At 46.7% G+C, this 17,754-nt stretch overlaps 1 protein-coding gene across 1 annotated transcript in view; it reads right to left on the reverse strand.

Annotated features, from left to right (window-relative positions):
* Ephx2 (epoxide hydrolase 2) overlaps nt 1-17,653 on the reverse strand; it is a 38,129-nt gene extending 20,476 nt beyond the window's left edge. The window contains exons 1-8 of the mRNA XM_051160735.1: nt 17,472-17,653; nt 11,897-11,981; nt 7,667-7,826; nt 5,446-5,636; nt 4,629-4,751; nt 2,527-2,595; nt 1,122-1,217; nt 576-654 (exon numbers count right to left, since the gene is read on the reverse strand). Of these exons, the coding sequence (XP_051016692.1) occupies nt 576-654; nt 1,122-1,217; nt 2,527-2,595; nt 4,629-4,751; nt 5,446-5,636; nt 7,667-7,826; nt 11,897-11,981; nt 17,472-17,572 (904 nt within the window). The 5' untranslated portion in view covers nt 17,573-17,653. The remainder of the gene's footprint in view (nt 1-575; nt 655-1,121; nt 1,218-2,526; nt 2,596-4,628; nt 4,752-5,445; nt 5,637-7,666; nt 7,827-11,896; nt 11,982-17,471) is intronic.
* Between the last annotated feature and the right edge of the window lie 101 nt (nt 17,654-17,754).

A 17,754-nucleotide genomic window follows, 5' to 3' on the forward strand; every position in this document is an offset into this window, starting at 1 on the left:
GTGTCCAGAGCTGCGCTCATCAAAGTAGCCCAAAGATGGGGCAACCAGTGGTTTTTGGTGGAGGAACGCACAGTCAGATGGTGGTTTGGACACTGAAAGCATTTATCCCGAAAGAGAGCGAGCTGCAGTCCAACAGGAATAAACACAGAAGCAGGAGATCAGCCACTTTTGAAAGGTTAGCTATTGTACTGAGCCCACTGACACGACGCATCGAGTCACAGAGAGGATGCAGAATGAGTGTGGCCAGGGCAGAGGGGAGGGAAAGCGGAGGAATTAAACGCAGTCTTTCTAGAAATAGTTGGTGTACCCTACTGTCTACATCTCTGATGACCAGCAGAGGGCGCCCTCGAGCACAAGCCTGTGGGCCTCCTGGGTTACTCAGGATGTTCAAAGAGGAATCCAAACTCAGAGCCTTGGGACACCGTGGGAAAGGATCAGGGGCTCATCAGATGCACTCAACCTACCTGGACAGGGCAAGCTCAAGGGGGGCTGGAGAACTCAGGGTGCTAGAGATGTTGAACGCAGAGACGCATGACCATACGGGACATCTATCATCTATGGCACAGGCAACTCACCGGGAGGGGAGGACGACTCTCCGTAGCCTTTCATGTCTAAGGCTAGAACCCGGAAGCCCGCCTGGGCCAGAGCAGGGATCTGGAAAACAAAACCGTTCAAGGGCAAGGCAGTGTGGTCTCACCAGTCCTCTAGCTGATGATGCTACTTGTTTGCATCCTTTCCTCCCTCTGTCTTGTAAATGGCTCCACCTAAAGTCATTCCCATGGAGCTAGAAGGTGCCCATCTCACAGGACTGCCACAGGCAGTGGTGGGGGCTGTACACTGTATCAAAGCACACTGGCAGAACGTCTTGTATATTTCCGCGTTCCTTGCTAAGATTTCCCAGGAGGAGGGGTAGCATGTTCTCAAGAGCCTCCTTCTGACTGGTGCAGGTGTCTTGAGGCTCAGTATCGCCCCAAGGTTCTTCCTATGCCCAGCACTGTTGAGGCCTCATGGTCACAATTTGGAGATGATCCATCCATACTATCTTAGGCTGTCCCACACCATCTAAATGTCCCGCCCCCTTTTCACCCTGATGTGGGAGGACTTTCATCAGTTTCCTTTACCTGGTACCGCCAAGAAAACCAGCTCTCAGGAAACCCATGGCAGAGGCATATGGCAGGGCCAGAGCCCATCTCCACAAAATGTAGGCGGATGCCTGGCTGTGGAAGAGAGGGAGGTATGACAGGAATCTTGGTGCCAGCGCAGGCAGAACTGGACTCCCTCATGCAGATAGCATTGCACAGCCTTTACAGGGGATAGCCAGATCTTGCCTGACCCAGCCACCTCAGATCAAGACCCAAAGGCTAGGTAACAATGGCTGGGAATTGGCAATGGCCAATGTGGGTAACACACCAGGCAGTTTTCACTATGATGTGAAAAGATTGAGAACAAACAGAGTCAAAACAATTTAGCTTCCTCTCTAACATGACTTGGTACTGGCACTATCTTACAATTTTCAACAGAGAGTTTATTTTGTAGAAGTCTATGTCTAACTTATGAAAAACTATTTACTTCACATGTGCATGCATGCATGTGTGCGTGTATGTGTGTGATGTATGTGAGGATACATGTGTGTGTATGCATGGTGGGCTGAAGGAGAATAACTCCCACGGCCCCATGTGTTTGGTTAATTGGTCTCCATTAGGTGGAATTGCTTGGGAAGGACTAGGAGGTGTGGCCTTGTTGGATGGGTGTGTGCTATTCTCAGTGTGTGCTCTCCATCTCCTGCTTGGGGATCAAGATGTGAGCTCTCCACTGCTGCTCCAGCCACTTGCTGCCATGCCTTTGCTCAACCATCATAAATGCTACTCCTCTGGAATCATAAGCCCAATTATACTCTTTATTCTATAAGTTGCCTTGGTCTTTTATCTCAACAATAGAAAGGTAATCAAGACACATTCCCTAAGGACTGCCTACTCTGTTTGTTTGTTTGTTTGTTTGTTTATACATAGAACCTCTCATGGCCTGGAACTTACAGAGTTCACCATTCTTGCTGGTCAGCAACCCAGGGATATATTTGTTTTTGCCTCCCAATTGCGATTACAAACACAAACCACTGTGCCTACCTTTGTTTTTCATGTGGAACTCAGGCCCTCGCGCTCGCACAGTGAGTGTGTTACTCCTCAGATGTTTGCTTTTTAAATATGATTGTTCACATAGTCCTTTTGGGGAGAGTTTTTATTGGCAAGATGACTGTTAGGGCTTCTAATGTCTGCATTATCCTTCCTCCCTGGCACAAGCTGATATTTCTAGACATACCTAGCCCTAGGAATAGTTGGTGTAGTCACATGACTGAGTCCTGGATCTTCAGAAAAAAATGTAGGCTCCACCAGGGGCTCCAGTCACTCACAACACTTTTTTTCTCTTTTGTTTTCCTAACTGTACCTTTGTGGTCTGACAACTGAGCGGCCATTTTTATTTCATATGTCACTCTATGGCCTGTGGTCAGCGGGAACTTGCCTGGCTTACCTTCACTGTCACATATCCATGGCTGACGTCATCTGGATTGCAAGGGATTGGCAGAGGGGCCTCAGGAAACTAAAAGTACAATGGGCACAGTGGAAGAGAGTGTGAGACCCTAGACATCACTTCTGCCACTCCTCCTGAGTCCTGGTGGTACTTATGGATCACCTATAGTGCCTTACAGTTTGGGTATGGCTAAATTCCATCAGCTGTCTCAGTCCAATGGAGACCTGTGACTGAGTTCTGGCCAATGGACTACAGATGGGAATACATAGCCCCCTGGTCAAGCCAAAAAATACAAAAACAAAAAACAAACAAACAAAAAAACCAAAAACCACATATGGCTCTCTACAGTCTCTCATCGCCTATCTAATAACTAGGCATCCTATGTGACTTTGGAAGCCCTCAGTGGGTGAATGTAGGTCTTCTGTCATCCCAAGTCCCTCATGGCTGGCAGTGTTCCACAACAGCCCTGGGGCTGACAAATGAACATTCTACAAACCAGAGAAACACAAGTCTTGCATATCTCCATGATTTCAGACCATCCTCTACAGAAGTTCTCAGATGGCCACCAGGCTGAGGCCCAGGTATAGCCACTGCCTCTCTGTGATGCCTCTATAGGAAGGCATCTCCTGACTCTGTGTCTTTCAGTAAGTGGCAGCCCTACTCTGTGCCCTTCAGTAAGCTGCAGCCTGACTCTGTGCCTGTCTTAGATTGTTCAAGTTCTCACCATAGAGTTCCACAGAGCAGGGGCTTGAACAACAGATAGCTATTTCCTCAGTTTGAAAGGACAGAAGTCTGAGAGGAAGGTGTTGGCAGGACCAGGTTCTCCCAACACCCCGCTCTGTGTTTATAGAGAGCCATCACCCTCTGTGTCCTCATGGTCCCTCTCTGTGCCCTTGGCTTACTCTCTACTTCTTACGTGGAGAACAGTCACATTAGGCAGCAGTTCCCTCTTCCAATCTCCTGTTTCCTCAACCACCTCTTCTAAGGCCCTGAATTTAAATCCAGTCATGTTCTGAGATACTGGGCCTCTAAAATGGGGGCATAAACTCTGGAACTTATTCCCTTAAAGACAGAGGAGGCTTCCTAGATCAGAAAGTGAGTCCCACCCAGGTCATGGCACAGTATGGATGAACCTTAAAGACGTTATACCAAGTAGCACAAACAGTGTGTGATTTCACTCATACGAGGCACCCAGAAGTCAGATTTATAAAGACAAAAGTAGAGTGTAGGCTGTGGGATGGCATGAGTCATTATTTAATGGGGACAAGGTTTTAGCTTCTTATTTTTTTAATGGAAGAGTCTGGAGGTGGGTGGAGGTGAGTGCACAGTGTTCTGGACATCCCTAATACCATGTACCTGCTCACTTTAAAATGACTAAGATGGTAAACTTTCTGTTAAATGTATTTTACCACAACCTTAAAGTTCTGGAGACAAGGACACAATAGTGATTCCTCCCAATAGCTTCCTGTGATGTACAGTCCACAGGGAAATTGTCAGCTACTGTTGGAGATCACTGGGAAACTGGCTCCAGAAGTGAGGTTGCCCCACCCCTATTTCAGACATAAGCACGTTTGTCTCAAAGTGTCCTCTAAGCCTCTTGTCTAGGGTTCGGCTGTGTCCCTATTTCTGTGACACGGGGGGAAAGAAGAGCAAAACAGCACAAGAGTAAAAGCACCGTGCCCTAAACAGTGAGAGGGTGAACGGCTCCCAACACAAATAGGAGTGTTTTGACTTGCTAGATTCTGGTCAGAGCTCCAAGGATCTGCCTGTCTCTGTGTCGTCAGTGCTAGGAGTACACACAAGTACCACCATGCCCAGATTCCATGGGCGTGGTAGAGACCACATTCAGTCCCCATGCTTGCATGGCAGACACTTGCCAAGTGAGCCATCTTCCAGCCCTTACACACCTTTCTCTTAGCTTAGTGTCCTGACTTGTCAAAGGTTGGTTTAAACTCTTGCTCACTGACTGCACAGAAAAAAATGGATGGGTGTTGGTCAGGGGCATGGACTTCCTGAACTAAGGGCGATGGCCTCTCTTTGCCCTAGAATCACCCAAGTGAGCACTTTGGTCTCCTCGCCAGACTGCCCAGACTGGATGTTACCTGTGTCCCTGTGACCTTCTCCAGTTCTCTCAGAGCGGAGTCTGTGTTGCGGACCAGAATGGTGACCATCCCCATGTCACGGGCTGGCTTCAGATTACTCCCGAAGTCATCCAGGAAAACAACCTGGACCCAAAAAGTACGGGTGTCAGCCAGAAGAAGCACCTTGTGTGATGGGAACCTCAAAAGGAAACACAAGAGAACAGGACCAAGGGCAGCTCTGTGATGAGGAAATGAAGAATATGGATCCTCAGGGATGGGGGAGGGGCCTAGGTGCTGTCCTGAGCATCTTGTCCTGTTCTTGTCTGTTCTGAGCATGGGTCCAAGCAGAAGGAAGGGACAACGCATGAAGGAAAGGGACCTGAGTCCAGCTACCCTGTAAGATTAGAGTAGGAGATCCTAATACAGTGTTTTAGCATAGAGACTCCCAGGACACTTAATGGACAGAGACAGGATTCAAGTAGGACATGATGCCTGGACAGGGATCGGACAGGGAGGCTATAGCAGGAGGAGACCTACTCCCGATCATCCTTGGATGGGGTGACTCTCATTAGCTTTGTGTCCTTGGCAAAGTCCCCCAGGGTCTCTGTTTCTTTATAAGTAGCTACTCTAACAGAATTTGATGAAACCTACAGCCACACAAAGGACTACATCAATGGAACATTCTAGATTGGGTCAAAAACATCCCCTTCTGACACAGGAGGAATGGGCCTAGGACCGTGCTGCCAGGCCCCAAGTGCACCCCAGTCTGTAAATGAATGGCTCCCCTTTGTAAGATCTCCAGAACACCCTTTCCCTGAGAGAGAACGTGTCGACTGACCTCACTGGGTTTTGCCTTCAGGGTGTCCAGTACAAGCTTGTAGATCTGAGGCTCAGGCTTGATCATCCCGACCTTACAGGACTCTATCAGGTAGTCAAAGTGTTGGCTCAGCTCACACATCATCTGGGCCAGGCTGCCTCTCTTGTCGCTGTCATCCAGCCAGTTGTTGGTGACGATGCACGTTGTGAATCCTGGGCAGGAGGTTTCCAGGGAGTGGATCAGCTTAGAGAGAACTCTGTCCAGTGATACCTGGCTGCCTGCAAGGAGCCCCCGAGGATGGGGAAGTCCCCTACTGCAGCTCCTGCTTGCTTACTCCAATCTCTGCATTATACAGATTTCATTAGGGAAGTGGAGAAAGAATCATCCTTAGCCATGAACGCCTCCTGGCACAGTCTTGAGAGCAAGCAAAGCATGGAGCCTTCTGAAGATCAGTCTCCACTCCTTCTCCTACTGCCCTATTTTATAAGGCTGTCTATATTTCATCCGCTCATGGGGTTCTTTCCACTTCTGGGGCAGTCAGGGAAGATCTACCTATCTTATATTAACAGATGAGCAAGGCCCACAGTGAGGTTCACTGCTCCTATGTAGTCCATGCTAATGACAACTCTGCTCTGTTTAAAGACTGTGAGGGTCACTGCGACCGCCAGGGTGGGCAGAGTTACGTGAGGCAGGAAGGAAATCCTGTCCAAATAGGACTCAGTAGCCCATACCGGTTCTAGTGTCTGACATCAGGCAGTTTGGTTTAGGCATATTTAAGCACAGCGCAATTTTGGAAAAAGTTTGCTGATGGCAATTAACTCAATCTGCGTGCCCAGCAAAGCTTAAGACATGCTTACATTGAAGCGCTTCACAAAGGGCCTACGGCCTCTCCCATAAAGATGGGTTCTATTGACTCAGAACAATGCTCCAGAGAAGCGTGTAGGGAGGATGGCTGAGATAAACATAATAGTCTGGAGGATCCAAATGTGGCCTGGCCCTACAGACAGCACAGGTCACCAGGCTATTAATTGCATTCATTCCGCGCTTTCCTGGCAGGAAACAGGTGTACATCTTCATCCTTTGAAGAGACAACCTTGCATGTTTAACATTTCTTGTTTCCCTAGTCCTTATCTGTGAGCACAAGGACCTCAAGATGTTTACAAAAAAAACAAAACAAACCAAAACAAAACTCTTGCTGTGACCACCAGGAACTGCATTCCCGTTTCAAAACTGGAGAAACCCGAAAAGAGACAGCACCTTCTCCTGGCTCCATCTACCCAGTCAGCCATGGCAAGAGACAGGAGATGTTAGAAACAAGATACGGATGAGCTGAGGACAAGGGGAGAGGGATGGACATGGGATGAGCTATGGCTTGAATGTGTCTCCCAAAAAGCTTGTGTTGGAAACCTAATTCCTACTGTTACAGTGTTAGTGGGCAGAAGTGTAACAAAAACAACCAGACCATCAGAGCTCTGCCTTCATGGAGGAAGTCAATACCTATTCTAGAATAACGGGGGCTGCAGGCTGGAGAGCTTGTCTCTCCAACACTCACACTCTATTCTGCCCTTCCCTTTTCCAACATGGTGTGGGATAGCATGAAGCCTGGGCCTCTTGAGCTTGTGCTTCTCAGCCTCCAGAGCTATAATGGCGCCATGTCTTCCCTTTAAAAACTCTCTACTTTTGTTACTTTTAGTTTGTTACACAGCAGCACAGAGGACCTAAGTCAGATGCCTTGGTCAATGCAATGACGCAAGTCTGATGTGGACGGTTTCACTGGTGCTCATAAAGGAGAGGCAGTCACCACGAGATGCATATGACCTCATGTCTTAGACCACATGGCGTCATCTGTACTCATGCCAGCTCAGAGCGCCGCCACCCTGATGTCCAAAGATGGACACTCAAAAACTGGGAAAATCAGAGTTGCTGAGAAGCCATGTTTTAAGATCTGTGACAAAACTTTGGTCATTTGAATATTTGTTAATACCAATTAGTACCAATGAAAGAGCAGAATTCTGTTCATCCAGCAGTTACCAGCAATTGCTTTATTATATAAAATTATGGCATTTCCTCAGGGATCCTAACAGTGCAGAGTCATCCCATATAGTAAAGCAGGCTGTGGTTGCTTGCTTCAAGAGTGTGTCAGATCTGTGACCGTGAAACGCACTTCATTATATTCTGATCCTAGCTTCGCGAGGGCTCTGGTGTAGTTGAGCCATGAGATGTGCAGCATGGAGGCTCTTACCTTTCTTTTTTAGAGCAACAGCTGCCTGGAGCATGGGGCGGTTGATGCTTCTTGTTGCCATGGCTTGGCTGAATATTTGGCTTATGGAGAAATTCTCAGGAAGACTGCCTCCACAGGCTTTGGAGCGCTTCCTGCAGTTTTCATCCATGAGTGGTGCCCACTGGAAAGAAAACAGATTGTGGGGTGGGTGGGTAGTGGGGTCAGTGGTTGCAAAGTTTAGAGAAGATTTGGCAGCACCATTAAGCGCAAGTGTGTGTGTGTGTGTGTGTGTGTGTGTGTGTGTGTGTGTACCAAGACTAGAAACATGTTCCCTGAGAAAAATGGCTAAAAGTGCTCTGAGCTGCAATAAAATAACAGAAGCTGGGGAGCTCAGAAGCACCTTAAATTCCTTCCCCACAATTCTGAATTCTAAGGGCAAAGTCATGATGCAGACAGATGGTGTCTGTTTCATGGACGATGCCCATCACTTCTCTCAAAGGAGAAGGCTCTAACTAACTCTCTGTGGCCCCTTCTCCAAGGACTCTAACTCTTCACTTGGAAGGGCTGCACTCTTCTGACTTAGTTACTTGCTGAAGGTTCCATAGCCCTAATACCGTGGGTCAGAATCTTAACACATGCACTGGGGAAAGTGGTCACAGACATTAAGATGACAGCCAGGCTTCAAAGGGAATCTGCACAAATGGCTGCTGCTACGGGCTGAATGAATAAGGTCCTCTCAAAACTGGAACACTGAAGTCCTTAACCCCTGTACCTCAGAATTTGACTTTTGGGGATAAAGTCTTTAAAGATGAGATTCAGGTGAAATGAGATCACTGGGATGAATTCTAATCCAATAAGATGGATCCTCAGTGGACGAGATAAGAACACAGCCTGATGCTCTCATTAACTAGAGAGACTGTCCTCCAAGTTTGACGCAAATGGCTGCACTATTGTTTGGGAATGAAGTCTTTGGGAGACACAGGGGGTGGAAGGTCCTTAGGCCAGTGGGAGCATATGCTTTTAGGGGATTGTGGGGTGTTAGTTTCCTAGCCTCTCTCTTCTAACTGGTGCATAATGTACCAGCCTGTACCAGTGGCCAAGCACCATGGAGTTGTCCAATCTTGGACTGGACTCTTATCTATGGGCTATCTAAATATTTTCCCTTTAGAAGTTAATTGCCTCAAGTGTTGTATTGTAGCAGCCTAAAGCTAATACACACACACACACACACACACACACACACACACACACACACACACACACACACAGAAAGCCATGTATTGACCCGGTGAGAAACTGGCTGCCTGCAAAAAGAAACCTCAGAAGAAACCAACCTCTCTTGAGACTCTAATCTAGAACTTTGCAGCTTCTGTTTAAGCTATCTGATGTGTGTGTGTGTGTGTGTGTGTGTGTTTGTGTGTGTGTGTATGTGTGTGTGTGTGTGTATTATGGCCACTTATGATGGATTAAATGACTGTATCCCACTGAAAGTGCATATGTTGAAGCCCTAACCCTCAGTGTATAGTATCTGGAGACAATGGGCATCGTCTATAAAACAGTGTATAGCATCTGGAGATGACTGAGTCATGAGTGCAGTCACCACTATGCATGGAGCCCAGATGCCCATTAGTCTCGGGATAGGTACACAGAGTGGGGTTCACCCATACAGTGGATCCCCAGTAGCCTGCCTGCAACAGCACCTGTGAACACCGCGTACACAAGGCCTCGCAGAAGATGCCAAACAGCAGAGCTCCTCTTGTACAAACGCTAACACAGGCAAACACGATGCAGGCTAGGGATGAATCAGAAGTTGCTTGTGAAAAGGTCATGTCTACGGGCACAGGGAGAGGATCCCACCATGCCTGCCATGGTTTCTGGCCCGGTGCTAAAGACACGAGGTGTGTTCAGTTTGGAAATCTTGCCCAGATCTATACCATGTGCACCTTTCATTTTCATACTGTACATAAATGGGAGCTAAGCGACAAAAGTCATCTCTGTGCTGCTCAGATTTTTTTTGTCAATTTCAGGCAGATTGGGTCATCTGGGAAGAGGGAACCTCAGTAAGAAAATTCCTTCATCACATCGTCTGTGTGTACATCTATGGGGCATTTTTGTTTTCAAAATTAATGATTGATGTGAGAGGGTCTGGCCTGAGGCAGGACCTCTGAGCAGGCGTCCTGGTTGCTACAGGAAAGGCTGCTGAATTTATGTAAGCCCTGAGAGCCAGCCAATAAGCAGCACTCCTCCATGGTCTCTGCTTTAGTGTCTACCTCCACATGTTTGACTTTCCTCAGTGATGGACTGTAAGCCAAATAAATTCTTTTCTCCCAAAGTTGCTTTTGGTTATGGTGTTTGTCACCAAGTAATAGAAAGCAAACTAGGGCAACTTCCAAATAGAATTAAAAAAAAAAAAAAGATTCAAGTTTTAGGCATTTTTATTCTGGTATAATTTGACTTCTCAGACTTCTAACCCAGTGAATTTCTAGATTAACAGAAACCGCTCAGGAAGTCTAAGTCAGATGCAGGTCATGATGCTGCTTGCTGGGAATTCTCTTTAAAACCATCACCGCCCCCCAGCACGGAAAATGTGCAGCATCCCCTCCCTTGTCTGAACAGCACTGCTGAAGACGTTTTTAGTGGTTAAAGCTACAGAGATCATTGCTCTCCATGGCACTGGAGTAACTGTCCTCTACTGTCATGGTGTGTCTGTGTGTGTGTGCACATAGGCATGTGTGTGCATATGCATGTATGGTAAAGTGACTACAGAGTTCTCAGCAGTATCACATACAAGTGAGCCTTTTCCATGTTATTATCATTATTATTATTAATTTGGAGTTAGCACAAAAAGTAATTGATTTTATTATGGGATTTTCATATGCTTTGTGTGTGCCTTTTAATTCAATTATTTGTCAAATATTTCATATAAGAGTACTGTATTTACAGCATGTCAGCCCCTCCCTCTCACTCCCCCAACTCATCTTGTGTTTCCTCCAATTTAGTGTAGCTTGTTTGTTTATATGTGTGTGTTCGTGTGCACACATGTGCATGCATATATGTGTGTGTGTATGCATGTATGTATATTTAGGGCTGACCACCAGGGATTGGATAATCAATTAGGTGGCTCATCCCTGGAGAAGACTGATTTCTCTCTGTCTGTCTCAGAAATCATAAATGGTCTATAGCACGTCATCTAGGTTGGGGTCTTGTGAGATTTGCCTCATCCATGTTGGCTTAGCAACTGATGACATCATTGTGATGGCCTTGTTTAGGTGGCCACATTGAGATTCCACAGCTGTAGCTTCCCTGTCACATATAGAAGACACCAGCTTCCGTCAGACACCCTGATCCTCTCTGTTTCTTATGCTCTTTTTTTTTTTTTTTTTTAACCAAGGCGGTCCCCAAGTTCTCTGATAGAGTAATAAGTGTCTGTAATACAATTTTTCTTTTCTTTTCTTTTTTTTTTTGTTTTGTTTTGTTTTGTTTTTCGAGACAGGGTTTCTCTGTGTAGCCTTGGCCATCCTGGACTCACTTTGTAGCTCAGGCTGGCCTCGAACTCACAGCGATCCACCTGCCTCTGCCTCCCGAGTGCTGGGATTAAAGGCGTGCGCCACCACACCCGGCTTTGTAATACAATTTTTCAAAAAGCAGATTTTAAAAAAATGTGGGCTTATAGACAGATTCTTTATAGACACACTCGTTGACTGTCTTATTCAAAAAAAAAAAAAAAAAAAAAAAAAAAAAAAGAGAGACTTTAGTACCAGGAATAACTTTTTTCCTGGCCTCTGACTGGGTGATACATACAGCACTGAGCACTCCCAGGCCTCACCCTCAGCTGGTGGGGTGTCATCACCTCATTTTACTAACAGCACAATGGAGCTTTGGAGAAGTTAAACAACCTGCTGTGGTCTTGCTCTGTAAGTAGGGCCTATAGCTTCAAACCCTAGCCCCTGACCCCAAAGTCCCCTGCTCTGTAGTTACTGAGTTAATGGTTCCAGCGGCCCTGTCTGAAATAGCTACTCTGGTTGTCATGTTTCCTGTCACAGTTCCTCAAGGCGTGGACTGTCCCTCAGGCTGATGGAGACAGACTGCAACACAGTTCTAAACACACTTTACAGCGTCTTGCCACTTTGTAAATTATATGGGGGTGGCAGGAGTGGAGAAGTCACGGTGACATCCACACGGAGTTGAAGGTTGGGGCCGGGATGGAAAGATGCTGAGAAGCCCCCAGCAGTTCACCCAGTGCCCCGTCACCTGGGAAAACGTGATCTTCCCTCTCATAAGTTGCTCACTGGGTCCCTCTGGGCATTCCTGCTGGAAGGCATCAGTCAGGAAGTCCCTGGAAGACACAAGAAACAGTGTCACCGCCAGCTCTCTGATGGCTTCAGCACGTGTCCCATGGCAGGGACAGACAGCTGTCCTTTGTATTCGTAGACAGGCTGCTGTCAGACAGGACGGGAAGATATAAGCCAAGGTCAAGGCTGTTCACAAATAGCCATTCTTAGCTCACAGTCTTCAGAAGGAACATTTTTTTTGACCCCTGTATCTATTATGCACGTATAGTTCCTATTTCCTCCTAATCTCTGATTTCTAAAAACACTTCCTGTGCCAAGGACTGAAATAGCTCTCCTTCAAGATTTCTACACTGAAGTTTCTACCTTCCAGGACTTTACAATGGAACTATATTTGGAGAAGAATCTTTAAGGTGATAATGAGGCTAATAAGGCCTTTGGGGCTGGTCCTGATTTAACATGATCAGTATTATAATAAAAAGAGGCTATTTGGACACACACACACACACACACACACACACACACACACACACACACACACGAGCACAGAACATGGTTGAGAGATTCACCGGAGGGGACACACTGTCACAAACACAGTGTGAGATTTTTGCATTAAGAACCTGTGGCTTTGGGCCAGCTGGGGTTGAAGACTCAGATGTGATTAACAAGAGATCAGAATTACTGTGATTAAATCTTCTGGGAGGTATTTCATCAGGGTTAGCATGCAGAAGCTGTGGTCAGGGCCAAGGCTGCATCTCCCACTGGCAGCCAAGCCCGGCAACCTGTGAGAGTCTCCCCAGTGGTATTAGTTTTGATGACACAAACGCTGCAGAATTAAAGGACTCGAGGAAAACAACTGAACATTAGCATTGTGTGGCAGGGTCAGCAAGGAGGCCAGCCTCAGCTGTAGTGGAGACTCCGACATATTAGAAGCACCAGAACCATGGTACATCTACCTAGGACAGTGACAGGTGTGGCGTGGAGCCACATCTGAGCCTTTGAGACAAACTGTGTGTGCTGCAGCTGGCAGTTCTGGGGAAGTAGAGTCTTTTTAATTAATTAACTACCTAATTAATTAACTAATTAATCTTTTGGGTTTTTTTTCCGAGACAAGGTTTTTCTGTGTAGCCTTGGCTGTCCTGGACTCACTTTGTAGACCAGGCTGGCCTTGAACTCACAGCGATCCACCTGCCTCTGCCTCCGGAGTGCTAGGATTAAAGGCATGCGCTGCAATGCCTGGCTTTGATCCTAGAATGTTAAATGTTGAAAAAATTTTAAGCCTATGGGACTTTAAAAGTCAGACTGTATTTTATATTGTAATATTAACCTGGGGGGGTGTCTTGGGTACAAGCAATGACACGGGTATTACCTAAAGGGATATGCTTGTGTGTCAACGTTGACACGGTGTAGATCGTCCTGTCATAGTTAGTTTTTGTCAAATTGGTACAAATCTAGACAGACCTGGCAAGAGAGCACTTCAGTTGAGGAATTGCCTCCATCAGACTGACTTGTGGCCATGTCTGTGGGGCATTTTCCTGAGTAATGATTGACGTAGGAGAGTCTGGCCTATCATGGGCAGAGCCATCCCTGGCTTCTATAGCAAAGGTAGTGGAGAAAGTCAGGAACAGCAAGGCAGTAAGCAGCATCCTCCACTATTTCTGCTCCAGTTCCTGCCTCCAGGTCCCTCCTGCTCTAAGTTCCTTCCCTGGCATCCTAGGTGATGGGCTGTAACCTGTGAGCCAAACAAACTCTTTCCTCCCCACGCTGCTGTTCTTTGTCACGGTGTTCATCACAGCAACAGCAAACTAGGACATCAACTTTGTTGAAACCTTGATTTTGGAAGCGAGCCTTTTTTTTTTTTTTAACAGACTATCCCTCTTTCAGGTAAAGTCATTCACTCTGAGACCTGTGGCCTTGCCCAACTTTCTTATCTCTGTCACACTTTTGCCATCTGTATTTTTCTCAACAATCTTATTCAGGTGCAATTGACATCAAATTAACGCATTTTAAATGTATCATTCGACAACGTATATACGTGAACTCAGAGCAATGCAAATACCATCTCAGTCTAGGGTCAGAACGCTGTCATTTCCTCAGTGAGATTCCCACGGCCTTTAGCAGTCGCCCTACAGTTTTAAGAATTAGAGTGCAGTTGGATGGCATAAGCATTTATTAGATGCCTAGGGTGCGCAAGGCTGGCTGTGTGCCTCAACCTGTGATGTGCAAGATGGGAAAATGACAGCCCCGTCCTTAGGGAACTCACAGTGACAGGTAAGCAGGAAATTACAGTATTATGAGCGAGATGGGGAAACTTAGGGAAATATTTATTTCAGCTTGGAGAACGGGGATCGATGAAAAACAAAACAAACAAAAATAGCCTGGCTGCAACAGGACTTTGCTACAGTTATACAGCACAAGCAGGCAGGGGTTATCTTAAAGTAGAAGCAGTCTGAGACAGACAAAAATTCACCTGCCATTGGAAAACATGGACTCTAATTTTTACTGCATTCATTTATGTGTATTATGTGTGCATATGCATGCAACGTGCCATAGTGCACACGTATGAGTCAGAGAGCAACTTGAGCGAATCAGTTCTTTTCATCCACCATGTGGGTCTGGGGGGATAGAACTCAGGTTTTTGTGCTTGGTACCAAGCTCCTTTGTCAGCTTAGTCATCTCGCCAGCCCCTGAGCATTGTACTTTAAGAATGGTTCATCAAGGCAGTGAATAGTGAAAGGGATATGACAGAAAACTGGTGAATCAAGAGATACAAGGGGGGCTGGAGAGCTCCAGCTGCTCTCCCAAGGGACCTGGGTTAGAGTCCCAGCACCCACATGATGGCTCATCACCATCTGAGCTCCAGTTCCAGAGAAGCCAGCGCCCTCTTCTGGCCTCCGTGAGCACCAGGCATACACATGGTACAGAGATATACACGCAGACAGAACCCCCACCCACATACACTGAAAACAAAACACAAACAAATAATAGGAGACACAAGAAAACTTCCAAGAATGTTGCTCTTCTCAGGGTACTGCTGTCACCTTGAACTTTGGTCACTAGTGTGAGCAGAGTTGTTATGTCTGCAGGCAAGCATGCTGAAAATGCCCAGGGCATGGAAGATGCTTTTACTTTACTTTCTGAAACCTACATGATTAGCTCGCACATCTGATGGGTAAACAAGCTCAGAGCCCTGCACTCTGACCTCCTGAGGTCAGCTCCTTTAGCCATGGCCTACTCTACAGCACCTGGCAACAGCCCTAATCATGGCCACAAAGGAACTGTGTGGGGTGCCATCAAGTGGCACGCTCAGAGCATCGCCCTGTAGACACGGAGAATTTCTGTAAATGGTGGCACGGACCAATAACACAGCTGCCTGTCCACTTTACATTGCAGCTAATTTAATCCTTACCCCAAAGTCAAAGTGAAAGGCAATGTCTTATTTAGCAGGAGAGATGACTAAAAAAGACAGGTTAAACGCCGGACGTGGTCGCACACACCTTTAATCCCAGCACTTGGGAGGCAGAGGCAGGTGGATCTCTGTGAGTTCGAGGCCAGCTTGGTCTACAAAGCAAATCCAGGACAGTCAGGGCTATACAGAGAGACCTTGTCTTGAAAAACCAAAAAAAAAAAAAAAAAAAAAGGAAATGAACTCATCATTCCTTCCTCAGTTTCCCCACCCAAATGCATGACACCTATTGGGCAAGCACAGGTGGGTCTTTTTCAAATATAGTCCTCTGCCAAATTCTTCTTAGTTGCAGTGTGCCGAATCCATGGTGGACTTTGTAGTCACTTGTTTATTCTTTGTTTCCTAGTTATTGATGTATTTATTCTCTCTGAACAGAAACCTTTCCAGAGCAGCAGCCAAGGAAGATACAAAGTCACAATGAGTAGAGAGGGAAGAATCTACTGACTGTGTGACAAAGCAGAGGACTCTCCCGGTGGAACCCTCCTCTCTGTACCTGAAAAGGGGCCTGGTGCTAGATGCTAAGCATCCTCTGGGTTGGCTTGCATGATTTATACAATATGAAGGTTAATTCCTGTTGGCCTTTAGTGTCATAAGAATTCTAGAATCATCAAATGAGGCAGCTTTCCAGACCCCAAGCGACCATTATGTGGTTTCCTCTCAGTGGTAATTTGTAATTACCCATTCCTTCTTTCCCTTGGGTCCCATCAGAGCGACTTTTCATCTTTTTTTTTTTTTAGTTGGTTTTTGTTTGTTTGTTTGTTTTTTGAGACAGGGTTTCTCTGTGTACCCTTAGCGGTCTTGGACTCGCTGTGTAAACCAGGCTGGCCTCGAACTCACAGAGATCCGACTGCCTCTGCCTCCTGAGTACTGGCATTAAAGGCATGTGCCACTACACCCTTTTTTCCTTTCTGGTTATAAAACATGTTTGTAAAATGAGAGGTTGGAAAATAAGAGAAAAAAGTAGAAGAAATACCAGCTATGAGATCACATACAATTAGTAACAGCTGGCTCTTAAAAATGTTTATTTTTTAGCTGGGCACAGTGGCACATGCCTATAATTCCAGCCCTCGGGGAGGCAGAGGCAGGTGAGTCTTTGTGAGTTCGAGGCCAGCCTAGTCTATAAAGCGAGTCCAGGACAGCCAAAGCTACGCAGAGAAACACTGTCTTGAGAAAACCGGTTTTTTATTACTTTTTAAATTGTGTATAGCCGGACAGTCGTGGTATACGCCTTTAATTGCAGCATTTGAGAAGCAGAAATAGACAAATCTATGAGTTTGAGGCCAGCCCAGTTTATAAAGCAAGTTCCAGGACAGCCAAGTTTACACAGAGAAACTCTGTTTCAAAAACAAAACAAAACAAAACAAAAAGCTCAAAATAAAACAAACAACCCCCCCCCCCCCAAAAAACCAAAAATTGTATTTGTATGAGCATCTGTGAGTACAAGTGCCCTAAGAGGCCAGAAGGGGGCGTCAGATACCCTGGAGCCACCAGACATGGTTGCTGGCTCAAACTGAGTCTTCAGCAAGTACCCGTTCTTAACTGCAGCCCCACGTCTGAATATTTTGATATTTTTCTTCCAAACATTTTCTACAGTCCCTTGCTTCCTCCCTCCCCCATCTGAAACCCGAACTACTACTTTCTGGTATCAGCGACTGCCTCCCGGTCCCTATTTCCCTGGGCCGTGGGCCCTTTCTGTACACTGTTGTGTTCGTTCTCCTGTGCCACCGGCCTTTGAACTCAACTTTCTTTTAATGACCCGGAGCAATAGAATTAACCCGGTAGCAAACAGCTTATAACGCCTCCTTTCACAAAGGGCAATTCTGAAGTTTCTTTCTTTCTTTCTTTCTTTCTTTCTTTCTTTCTTTCTTTCTTTCTTTCTTTCTTTCCTTTTAGCAAGGTTTCATTATTTAGCGTTTGGAAGGGTAATGGATCTACTCGTGCACACTGGTGTCTTAGTACCAGACAATGATTTTGATCTCGCCCAGGCTCACCTGGGAAACAGTTTGAAACTTGGGCAGGACATGTGGGCAGGGCACCCGGCGGGGCACCGACCTAGCGCGGGTCCCCTTACCTGGGCAGCGCTAGGGCCTCCTCGGTGCGGCGGAGGGCGCCGGCGATAGAGGGAAGGGCCAGCACTCCGTCAAGGTCGAACGCCGCCACTCGCAGCGCCATGGCGGCCCCGGCTGCAGCTCCAGGCACACACAGAGACGAAGCTGGAAGGCCGAAGCCTGGACTGCAGAAACTTAAGATCAGAGCCAACTTAGGCTCAGCACCGCCCCCCGCCACGCCCCACCCCGCCCACTGCCGAGGATGCCCTGCCTACTCACCCGGCCTAGCCTGGAGCGTCCCGCGGT

The sequence above is a fragment of the Acomys russatus genome, chromosome 18, assembly GCF_903995435.1.
Source record: "Acomys russatus chromosome 18, mAcoRus1.1, whole genome shotgun sequence".
Lineage (NCBI taxonomy): Eukaryota > Metazoa > Chordata > Mammalia > Rodentia > Muridae > Acomys > Acomys russatus.